The 12,996-nt window shown below is 41.3% G+C and overlaps 1 protein-coding gene across 2 annotated transcripts in view; it reads left to right on the top strand.

The window, feature by feature from the left end:
* The window catches only part of flt4 (fms related receptor tyrosine kinase 4), a 281,476-nt gene that overhangs the window by 94,829 nt on the left and 173,651 nt on the right, over positions 1-12,996 (top strand). For both annotated transcript variants that reach the window (XM_080416376.1, XM_080416375.1), the window contains exon 10: positions 4,387-4,549. In XM_080416376.1, the coding sequence (XP_080272502.1) occupies positions 4,387-4,549 (163 nt within the window). The remainder of the gene's footprint in view (positions 1-4,386; positions 4,550-12,996) is intronic.

Below are 12,996 nucleotides of genomic sequence, written 5' to 3'. Positions count from 1 at the left end.
TGAAACTTGTTGGCTTGCCAAGAGGCAGACAAAAGGCAATCCATGGTAATGCAGTCAATGTGCCATCTAACCTAGACACTATTATCAAATTATTGCCAAGACTTCCTGAAACTGCTGAGGTTGTTCCCTTGAAACTAAAACGAAAACTTGCCTACAAGGGACACTATATACATGAATATGTGCGGCCAAAAAAGGTGCTTGACGCCCTACACTGGCTAAAGCAACACAATCCTCTATACAATGACATTGACATCTGCAATGACTGGGAGGACCGCTGGATCCAAGAAAACAGTGAATTGTGGGAAGCCATGACGACCATACCACAACAACCTTACCCAAACAAGAATGAAACCACCTCTGCAACTTCATCTATACCCAATATAGAACATTTGTACAAGAAATTAACAGATTATGTTAAGTGCAGTGAACTGACCATCTTTGATGTACCTAAAGATGGGAACTGTTTTTACCATGCTGTAGCAACCACCCTTGAGACAGCAGGTATACAAACTATCACAGGTGCTGACATGCGCACACAATTCGTTACCTTTCTAGAAGACCCAGTGATCCAGAAAGACTATATGCAATTTCTCGCATTGCCCAATGCTGAAGAACATCCAATTGATTCACCTGAGTTCATATTCCAACAGCAGCAAGAAATGAAATTGATCATTGAAAAGATACGCAAAAACGGTTGGGCCGACAACCTTGCAATAAATGCTGTGGTAAACATGCTGAATATCAACATACTCATCTACAATAGTAACACAGAAAAGGACTATAGAGTTGAATTGATCCCAAAACAAGGCCGAAGTCTTAATACTGTAACAATTGGCCACCTTGATCAAATACATTATGTAGCACTAGAGAAAACTGACATAGATCAAATGAAGATGAAGAAGACAGACAAGCATTTGAACAAACCAGTCAATTACGAGGACTCCCATATGACACATTGCTTCAAGAAGAACATTTTTTAGATGCAGACACTACATATTCCCATGCAGAACACCAAAAACCACGCGCATTCTACCTAGACGACAAGTTTGAAGAATTGGCAAACCCATCAAAGTACCCTTATGGCCGTGGTGGTTTAAAAACAGAAAGAGAAAAAAACATCACACACAGAAAATATTTTAACCAACGCCTTTTGCATTATGATGGCCGTTTTGCTAAAGACATAGACTATCTTCTGGCAGCTCAGTACATGGTGGAAGCACAACAAGTCAAAGATCAAATTCAGATATCCCTACGACAAAGCCGCGGTCAGACATTCCAAAATCAAAGGGTTAATGCTGGCATATTCAAATCACAACAAAATGTACAAACAATGTTGTTCACAGACATAGCCTTCAAATTCCTAAAAAACACAAGAGGTTGGCAAAATGTGCTTTTAGACTTACTAGCAATAGTCAGACAATTAGGAATACCAACCTTCTTTGTAACGCTGAGTGCCGCAGACATGGGATGGCCAGAAGTTATTCAAAGTATTGCACGTCAGTATGGGAAGATCTTAACAGTAGATGATGTCAAAAACATGGGCTATGAAGAAAAATGCAAATGGCTGCGCAACAACCCAGTAACGGCTGCACGTCAATTTCACTATCGTCTACAAGCATATTTCAAAGACTTCATTGGTGGCACGTCCAATCCACTTGGTGAGCTTGTAGATTTCTTCATACGTATTGAATTTCAACAGAGGGGTTCGCCACATGCGCATATATTATTATGGATAAAGAATGCCCCAAAAGTTGGTGCATGTGAGCACAAATGCTGAAGTTGTTGCCTTCATTGACAGACATATAACATGTGCAATCCCAGAAGACGATGGTGAACTCAAAAAATGTGTCCTTTCAATACAGAAACACAAACATTCTTCATGCAGAAAAAAAGGTTTCTGCAGATTCAACTTTCCACACCTTCCGAGTACTGAAACCTTAATAGCCACAGAACCTGAAGAAGAAGACCAAAACACTACACAAAAACTCCTTGAAGCATGCCCCACGTTTCTGAACAAAGTGGCTACCTCCATGTCTAACAAGGACAATCCTGAGAATATCTCATTAAAAGACTTGCTGCAAGATGCATGTGTCAATGAAGAGGATTACCAATGGGCCCTATCAGTCATGAAGTCTGGCAAAAAGATCATACTAAAGCGGTGAAGTCAGCTTCTATCTCGTATTTTAGCGGGATATCTTTATCTGTATCGTCCAACTCTATCATTTTCGTCGACCCAAATATAAAAGAGGCGTACTTGCTTAAGACATGGTATAACACCAGAAGTAAAGTCCTGGACATAGAGAATTTAACTAAAGCATCGTCTGATGTAATTTTCAACTCGCGAACATTGAAAGAAATGAAAACTCCACAAGAAGAGAATATAAAATGGAGTAATTATTACAGCGTGGTGAGTACAATTCTTGACATTCAATCAGATGGCTGTTTGTATAAATCGTGTCCGAATTGTAAAACGAAACCAGCTGAAAGAGCGCAGGATTTTTATTGTAAAAAATGCAAAGAGGTTAAAAACTATATTTACCGATTTGTATTGAAGGTCCTAATTACGGATTATACAGACGAGCAGTGGGTCACCTGTTTCAATGACACAGCTGAAATACTATTAGGTTACGACGCGGATTCTATGGTAGAAATAAAAGGCAAAAATCTGTCTTCGTTCAAAGACATATTTCATAACTTAACGTCTACAAAACACATTTTTTATAATAAAGTCGGACTAAACTCTTACAATGATGAAACAACATTACAGACTACTATTATTAAGATATTACCAGAAAACCGTTCAAAAGATGCGTTATAGTATATATACATTTTTGTAATACAGTAATACATTTCTGACAATTAATATTATTGTCTGTTCTTTTTTAAGGAATACATAAATAACCTTCTATATATGAATCTTTTTTTTAATCTATTTTTTTCATCTTATTTTTTTTTCAACATTGGAAGACAAGATATGGTTTTTAGAACATTTTTTTGAGAATAAATATTTCTTTAACATTCACCTTTTAAGAAAGAACTTTTTGTTTAACTAAAAGATATATCTTTTACCCTACTGTATCTCATTAGTTATTGCTATGATAATATAATTGCTATATATCAGATGCGTCATAGTATATATACATTTTTGTAATACAGTAATACATTTCTGACAATTAATATTATTGTCTGTTCTTTTTTAATAAATACATAAAGAACCTTCTATATATGAAACTTTTTTTTGATCTATTTTTTTCATCTTATTTTTTTTTCAACATTGGAAGACAAAATATGTTTTTTAAAACATTTTTTTGAGAATAAATATTTCTTTAACATTCACCTTTTAAGAAAGAACTTTTTGTTTAACTAAAAGATATATCTTTTACCCTACTGTATCTCATTAGTTATTGCTATGATAATATAATTGCTATATATCAGATGCGTCATAGTATAAATTTTTGTAATACAGTAATACATTTATGACAATTAATATTATTGTCTGTTCACCTTCCAGAGGTTGTATCTCATTACTTATTGTATCTCATTACTTATTGTTATGATAATATAATTGATATAGTAACATGTTCTATTTTACGAAAAAAATTGAACATTCCTAGAGAACTATGGTTAAAGATAGGGTAAGTGATTTCATTTGATTAAAATAGCACGGGTCTGCTGGCGGAGACTTGAGCACATTTTCTAGTTGATGTTGACTTTGCAAATAAAACGCTGACCTCAGGGTTGGCTTGGTGTCTCAGCCAGCCAGCATGAACACTGCATGAGCATTATTATAATTGCTGCTCCGCCTGTTTGATTCCTGGGGGAGTAGCAAATCATCTCTGTCCTTCTCTGTCCTTGCTTTCCTCTCTCTCTCTCTCTCTGTCTCTCTCTCTCTCTCTCTCTCTTTCTCCACCGTCCTATGTTTCTAAGATAAAAACATATTGTCGCTGTTTATGAAACAGGCGACGATACCTTGTAACCTTGTATCTCTATATATAGATATGTTTATGTTTTTTCATAAATTAATGCCGTATTTTGTGCTTCACCCACATGGCAGTGTCATGCAAAAGTAGTTAAATACCCGATTTACAAGCCTCAATGTGTCGCAATGCGACGCATAGGGAGCTTGTAGATCTGCTATGTTGGAAGAACATTTGAGACTTTTCGACTGTAAGGGCATTTCCAAAATAGGGACACCAGGTTGAAAGTAATCAAGTGTGTGGGTTTTATCATATTAAACCAAGTATTAACTAGAGCTTGTGACAAAATAATAACTTGCATTGGATCCATTGGATCGATTTTGGAGGTTTGCGGCGCCTGGCGGTGACAATGTAATCATGTCTCTTGTTGCGTGAATCCAGCGTTGTGATTTCTCCACCTCTTCCCCAGTTCCTCCACAGATCCACGAGAAGGAGGTGGCTGAACCCTCCAACCCGTACCCCAGCGGGAGCCCCCAGACCCTGACCTGCACCGCCTACGGACACCCAGCGCCCAGCATCCGCTGGCAATGGAGACCCTGGGGCCCCTGTGTCTCTAACAACACCCGAAACATGTGAGAGCTTTCTGCTATACACACACACACACACACACACACACACACTGTTGCAATGGTGCAGCCATAGATGAAAACATGCATAATGCTGCAGCCTCACAACTCTATAGCATCGTAGTTGATAATCTAACGTTGCTGTCGGGCAGAAACGTCTTATCTCCATGTTTTAACTTTTTGTGTTTTTTCGTAAATTAACGCCCTACTTTATCATACTACAGCGTCACACAAAAACATCAAAAGTAGCAGATCTTCAAGCTCGAAAGTTTTGTATTATGTCCAAACAGTTTTGGACATATGAGGTTTCCACCAGACAGAGACGCTATGCATGTAAAAAAAAAAGAAGAAAAAAATAAAAGCAAATCTCTTAGTCATACAGTACCAGCATTGATCTTTTGTTTCTATTGGTAGAGTTTATAAAGATTGATATGTCCGCTTAGAGAAAAGCCTACCAACGCCCACCGCCGTGCGTTGCCTCTCTTCCACACATACAGGTAGTGTCTGAGTTAACAGAGAGAGAGAGAGAGAGAGAGAGAGAGAGAGAGAGAGAGAGAGAGAGAGAGAGAGAGAGAGAGAGAGAGAGAGAGAGAGAGAGAGAGAGAGAGAGAGAGAGAGAGAGAGAGAGAGAGAGAGAGAGAGAGAGAGAGAGAGAGACTTGTGTGATGAAAGCTCATTACCTCCAACGTACATTTATAAACATGATAACATACCCCAAAACTCCTAATGGTGCGTTCACACAGGCAGATTAAAAGATACATGCTACCATTCATTTTCAATGGAAACCAGCGACATGAAGATACAAAGATACATCCGACGTTTGTAGCTGCAGCTCTAGCGACAAAGATACAAAGCTACAAATTCAAGTTGAGCTGGGTTCATCTTCCAGATACAAAGATACAACTGTAGCTCCGATGTCCACACGTTTGATGACGTCAGCGACCGCGCTGAGCAACACAGATACAAAGCAACACAGCGACAAAGATGCAGTGTATTTTTCTTTGTATCTTTTAATCTGCCCGTGTGAACACACCATAAGAGTCTTAATGTCCATGCACATTCAAAAACATTCATCAGAGATGACTGATGTCATAGACTGGCCACATAATGGTCCGAGATCCACATTGAAGTCACGTCGTTCCCATCTCGGGATCCACATGTTTCAATTTTTGTATTTCGCCTTTTTTTATTTACTAGGATTCAAAATATAAAATGCTGACCCAAATGTAACTTATCCAAAACCGAAAACATCCACTTTATCCTCTGATCATTTTCAGAGCCTCCGTTGCTCCAGACCGTATGATGGAAGCATTTGAAAACTGTGGGAGGAAACTGTGTGTGTGTGTGTGTGTGTGTGTGTGTGTGTGTGTGTGTGTGTGTGTGTGTGTGTGTGTGTGTGTGTGTGTGGGGGTGTGGGGGTGTGTGTGTGTGTGTGTGTGTGTGTGTGTGTGTGTGTGTGTGTGTGTGTGTGTGTGTGTGTGTGCTCAGCTACAACACTAGAATGTGAATTGTAACCTACCAGTGGCCGTCAAGGTTAGAATAATTGAGTCAATCAGCTCTTCAATTTAGTATTTTTTATTTACTTAGTTTTGTAACCGTATATTTGACCTTGTTATTGTGGGAAAATGGAAATGTGCTTCTTTTCTCTGTCAACGAGCTCATAGCCCATAGTTATACTCATACTGTATAATGAATTACTTTGAAGTAGAAGTTGAATAGGCACAATATGTTGGAGGGTAGAGGGTAGAGTGCATCCGCTGGCCGGGTGAGAGATGAAGGAGTGCTTCTTTGTTACATTTGGTGTTGTTTATCTTATTCATCCATGTCACGTGCAATTGGTGTTTTTGTCCGTGTGATGGATTGCAGCCTAGCACATGCATGAATGCACATTATGCCAGATCGTCCCCAGTGTGGAAACAAGATATCATCTCCAGTGACAGGAGTCTGAGAATGTTCTATAGGTGGTGATGGTTGTTCAGCAGCTTGTTCGGAAGGCTGCGGCTCGTCTGGTGTTCAACCGCCCCAAGTTCTCCCACACAACTATCCTTCTCCGTTCTCTACACTGGCTCCCCGTAGCGGCTCGCGTCCAGTTTAAAGCCCTGGTGCTAGCCTATAGGGCAGTGAAAGGAACAGCTTCTTCTTACCTCCGGGCTATGGTCGATGCTTACACCCCTGCCCGACCACTTCGGTCTGCCGCCTCGGGGCGACTGGTTGCCTCGTTGCTCAGTGGTCCTTCTGGCCGATTTACACGGTCACAGCTTTTTCTGTTCTGGCCCCACAGTGGTGGAATGAACTCCCCACTGATGTCAGGACAGCAAAGTCACTGCCCATCTTTCACCGCAGGCTGAAAACCCACCTCTTCAGGAAACACTACCCTTCCTCTTCGCCTTGCCTACTTGATGTTAACTAGTTGTACGAGCTCTTGTTTTATTGGATCTTGTTTATTCGATACACTTATTTGTTTAAGCTCTTGCTCATTTGATTTTCCTATTTGTCTCATCTGTTTAAGAAAGTAGGTAGCTGATATATTGCACTTTTACCTTAGCGCTAGGTATACTCTTAGTTGCTTGTTTTAGAAGAGAATGCACTTATAAGACTTCTGGTGATTAGTAGTTTTGTTCCCTACCTATGTTGAATGCACTTATTGTAAGTCGCTTTGGATTAAAGCGTCTGCTAAATGACTGTAATGTAATGGTTATACTTTAATGTATGATATCATGAGGCCACTAACACTCAGGTCGGTGGTACGGTAGTTCTGCCAACGAGCACAGGGATCAGACCATAGTTATACTAGCTGCTACAAGGACAAACTGAACCATGACAAGACAGGTTGTACCAAAACAACAGCTATCATTCCTATATTCTTCCTCACAGTGCAGTATAATATAATGGACCAAACAACACAAGCTGAGATTTTCTTGTATTTTTCACGGCCTCATAGTAAAATATACTAACAGCCTGAACACAATTGTCAAAATGTGATCTAAGATTTTCAGAGTGAAACAAACAAAACAGAGTTCTCTCTGAAACAAATCTTCCAGCATGCGGCAAGCAGTTTTCCTTCTCCTGGACATGTTTTAGCGAGTGAAACTGCCATCAGGGCATTGTTGCGTTTTTACCCACTTGTAAAACTAACCACCGTTCTAAGTCGTTAATCCCTTCTGCAATACGACTTTTAAATGCTCTGTAGGTTTTTACAGCGTGGCTCTGCAGGAGCTCTAGTGGTTCTCCAACATTTGTGTGATGAGACCCCCATACAAGATTTGTGTTGTTAAAATGTTAAACATATATATATATATATGTTTTTGAAAATAACAGATCTACAAGCTCACAAGAAATTCACAGGAACTGGCCCAGTGAAACAACCAGGGACCCGAATGACTCGCCCAAAGCTATTCTGAAGCTCCTGGGCAGGCAGAGGGGCGTGAGGTGGGAGGGTGAAAGAAGATGTTTACAGATGGTGGGCAGGTGCCGGGCGGCAGGGTGAGGGGTTCAAAGGGGCCCGGATCTGTGCCAAGGTAGTCCTACCCGGGGTCAGTCGCGGCGCGGTGCTTGAGCCACCCCAACTTAGCGGCCCAAGTCCAGGTGGGCTGGCTTCAGCCGGCCAAGCCTGCCCCCGATGTCGAGGACAATTAAAGGTTTTGTCGCCAGTCACTATTGGGCTGAAGTTGGAGGCTGAAAAAAGTGAGAGGTTGCCAAACACTGTTGACCAAGTGCTTGAGAACATTCTGCAGGATATGACGCGATATTGAAAGATGGCGGATTTGAAATAGCTGAACAATTGGCTTCATTACAGTCTGTAGAAACCAATGGCGTCACGTTGTCCATTCGTTTTATACAGTCTATGGCCTCCACCTGATTGACGTCCACTTGACTGACATCACAGGCTGCTCACATGGAAGTCCAAGAATTAGATTGAAGCCACGCCTTTCCCATGTGGATTTGTGGTTATTGCCGTAACCTTATATTTGACCTGGCTAGTGTTGTGAAATGGGAATGAGCTGCGTTTCTCTGTGAACAAGCTCCTCAAGCATGCCCAATCCCATAGTGGGATTAATAATATATATTTTTTATATTTTTGTACGTAGAAGTGTTAAATATGTAGGCGGTAGAGAGGAATGATTGCATCCGCTGGTTGACTGAGCGATGGAAATGAGGGGCCCTGAGAGCAGCGGTGGAAAGTAGTAAGTACATTTACTCAAGTGCTGTACTTAAAGGTAGGGTAAGTGATATTAAGTGTTAAATTGCTCTATATTCCGATAATAATCATTGCTATAGAGTGTTTGTTCAGTAACAGTGGTCTCCCCATCTCTCCAGCTCTTCAGTAAACAGAAATGCATTTTCAGGAGACAACTCATACACGATACAGGATGAACAAGTGGAGGTGATGAAACAAAGAAATGAGAAGACACAATTGGAACTTGAACAGTATAAAATTGAAGCTGATAAATGGGCACTCTCTCCTGATTGGCTGAAATTGGTAACCCACCTGAAAAACTATTTTCTGTTCATTAAATAGTTGGGGAGATGGAGACCCCTGTTACTGAACAAACACTCTATATAGCAATGATTACTATCAGAATATAGAGCTGTGATATTTTAACAACAACAAAAAAAAACATTTTATTAATGTCAGTTTTAACAAAGCTTTCCCAGAATCCCCTGAGAACATTGTCCTCTCCAGTGGCGTAAAGTAAATACATGTAAGTACATTTACTCTAGGCAAATATAGTACTTTTTACTACAATTATTTGACAGATTTAGTTACTATTACTTCGAAGATTTAGATTATTATTATAATAATTATTATAAGTAGAGTAACTACATTTGTACAGTATCTGCTATTGCTACTTTTACCTATTTACTAGTATTTCCTCCACCACTGGACATGACTGTGAGAGACAGATGAAGGGAGGGAGGGTTTGCTGTTAGAAGTAAAAGAAGAGATGGAAATGGAGGGATGGCTCTTAGAAGTAAAATGAGAGGTGGAAATGGAGGGATGGCTGTTAGAAGTAAAAGAAGAGGTGGAAATGGAGGGATGGCTATTAGAAGTAAAAGAAGAGGTGGAAATGGAGGGATGGCTGTTAGTAGTAAAAGAAGAGGTGGAACTGAATGAGGGAGAGCGAGAAGTCAATGATGCGATGGCCATTTCTAACCCCCAAACCATCTCACCACTCACAGCATGCTGATTATTATTCTGTTGCTACTGCGGCACACTTCACATCATATTCCTGCGCACGCACGCATGCAGTCGCACACACACACACACACACACACACACACACACACCCACCCACCCACCCACCCACCCACCCACACACACACACACACACACACACACACACACACACACACACACACACACACACACACACACACACACACACACACACACACACACACACACACACACACACTCCTCTTTACAAACGCATGAAAATATAACAAACGCACACACATACATAGGGGTGGGACGATATGGGTATCTCACGATACGATATCTATTGCGATATTAGGCCCTCGATAACGATAATATCACGATATTCGATATATTGCGATATATTGCGATATCACGATATATTGCATGAAATTTCTCCAACGATATATCACGATAGTCCTTGTATTCAATTCATAAACACTTAAAATTCGGAAGAGTCGGAAAAACAACGTATCACAAACTAAAAAAGAAAATTAAAAAAAAGTGTATCGGCAGTATATCGATTATATATCGCGGGAGAAAGTATCGCGATATATCGCGATATCGATATATCATCCCACCCCTACACATACAGTACACACATGAAAATATAGTGAACACACACGCATACCTACAGTACGTGCACAAACACGCGTACATGCTTGCACAACACAAATACCTACGTCCTCACAATACCGACAGTAAGAACAGAATTAGGCGAAAAAGCTGTTCAATATGCTATCATCCTGGAATGATTTGCAGAAGGATTTGAAACTGTCTGAGCTGATCACTATGGTGGAATTAAATATATTCTAAAGGATAGAGAGCTTAGTGCAATTGGCAAATATAATTGCTTTCAAATTAAGCAATTAAGGTATCTTAACCATTTTAGTTTTTGATCCTGTTTTTGCATTTTAACCGGATATTGTGTTCACTAATTTGTAGTGTGTGGCACTTGTTTCAGTTTTTTTTTAAGTATATATACACATACACACACACACACACACACACACACACACACACACACACACACACACACACACACACACACACACACACACACACACACACACACACACACACACAAAGGTGCACGCCTACGTGTGCAAACACACACATGCTACTGTATGTCACAGCACAGAGGCGCACACCTACGTACAGTACACAAGCTGATTGCCAAGAATGGCTTTGGGCATTTCCAAACTAGCTCCATCTACAGTGACATTACAGTCATTTAGCAGACGCTTTTATCCAAAGCGACTTACAATAAGTGTATTCAACATAGGTAGGGAACGAAAACTACTAATCACCAGAAGTCTTTAGTGCAGTTTCTGCAAAAACAAGCAACCAAGAGTATACCTAGCACTAAGGTAAAAGTACAATATATCAGCCACCTATTTCCTTAAACAAATGAGACAAAAATTGCTAAATCAAATGAGCATGAGCTAAAACAAATAAGTGTATCGACTAAGCAAGATCCAATAAACAATACAGCAATAGAAAAACAAGCGTTCGTACAACTAGTTAACAACAAGTAGGTCAGGCAGAGAGGAAGGGTAGTGTTTCCTGAAGAGGTGGGTTTTCAGCCTGCGGCGAAATATGGGCAGTGACTCTGCTGTCCTAACATCAGTGGGAAGTTCATTCCACCACTGTGGGGCCAGAACAGAAAAGAGTCGTGACAGAAGGACCCTTGAGTGACGAGGCAATCAGTCGCCCCGAGGTGGCAGACCGAAGTGGTCGGGCAGGGGTGTAGGCATCGACCATAGCCCGGAGGTAAGAAGGAGCTGTTCCTTTCACTGCCCTATAGGCTAGTACCAGGGTTTTGAACTGGATGCGAGCCGCTACGGGGAGCCAGTGTAGAGAACGGAGAAGGATGGTTGTGTGGGAGAACTTGGGGCGGTTGAACACCAGACGAGCCGCAGCTTTCTGAACAAGCTCCAGAGGTCTGATTGCAGATGCCGGAGCACCAGCAAGGAGCCCCATGACCTGATAAAGTAGATTCCATGGGCATCTATATGACATTTTATCTAACTATTTCCTATAAGCCAGGAGTTGCAGTCACCAGCCCTGAGCATATGGAACATTCAAAATACACATCTGCCTTGGGGGATTAAATTGAGAAATTATTGTTGGTTTCCTGACCTGTCCACTTGGATATATGCAGCATGAGTGCTGAGAGGAGAGAACCACTTTAATTCTAGTTGGTTTACTTATGAGATTACTTATTATTAAAGTTACAGTATGTAATTATGATCAGTGGTGCTCGCTGTGATACATGTCAACCATTTAAACTCTATTCAAACATGAGAACACCCCACCTTCCAGTTGCAATTTTGTCTGCCCATTTTTGTTTTGTTTCATCACTTCCAATTTCAGCGGTACTGTACTGACCCCACTGTAGCCACAAACAGTCACTTCTTGAGGACATGTCGGATTTCCACACTCTCCCGTGCAAGGCATTCCAGGCAAGAGCCCCCCGGACGTTCAGATCCTGGTCCGACGAATCAGTCTAGGCACCGAGACATTTGAAGTCCTCGACTACCTCGAGCACCTCTTGATCTATGCCCCGTCGGCAGTGGCAACGGTTTTGTCCACCGTGTTAAATGCCATTACTTTTGTTTTCTTGGATTTGAGCTTGAGGCAGATTTCTTGCTGCAGTAGTTCTCTTCCTTTCTCTGCTATGTACGAGACTAGGGCAATGTCAAATCCATAGTCGAGGTCAGTAATCGTGACGGAATGTACTCTGTGCTTAGTCTTCCTCTGGACCAGTGTGAACTGCAGTGTCTCCTCCCTGCCACTGATTGGATAAAATTGTTTCCTGACCTGAAAATGCATTTTCTGTTTGCTAAAGAGCTGGAGAAACAGGGAGGGCCCATGCAGTTACTGAACAAACACTCTATAGCAGTGATTACTACCAGTACTACCCCCCCCCCCCCCCCCCCACACACACATCAAGATCAGTATCTTGAAGAGTCTGATTCACGGCTGTGAGTGCTGGACACTGACCCATGCCCTACAGAAGTGGCTGGGTGCTACACCAGAATGCTACGTGTGGGACTGAACATCAAACAGGACGAACACATTACCAACAAACATCTGTACGGGGACCTACTAAGTGCATTGGAGAAGATAGCAATCAGGAGCATAGAATGAGACTAGCCGATCACTGGCGTCGACACCGGGAACTCCCTGCCAGCAAGCTTGTACTGTGGGAACCAACACACAGGCATCGATCAAGAGGACGTCGCACACCTAC

Source organism: Gymnoscopelus braueri, assembly GCF_963280865.1.
Source record: "Gymnoscopelus braueri genome assembly, chromosome: 20".
NCBI classification, from domain to species: domain Eukaryota; kingdom Metazoa; phylum Chordata; class Actinopteri; order Myctophiformes; family Myctophidae; genus Gymnoscopelus; species Gymnoscopelus braueri.
The sequence above is the reverse complement of the archived record's forward strand: the minus strand, read 5'-3'. Positions and strand labels throughout refer to the sequence as shown.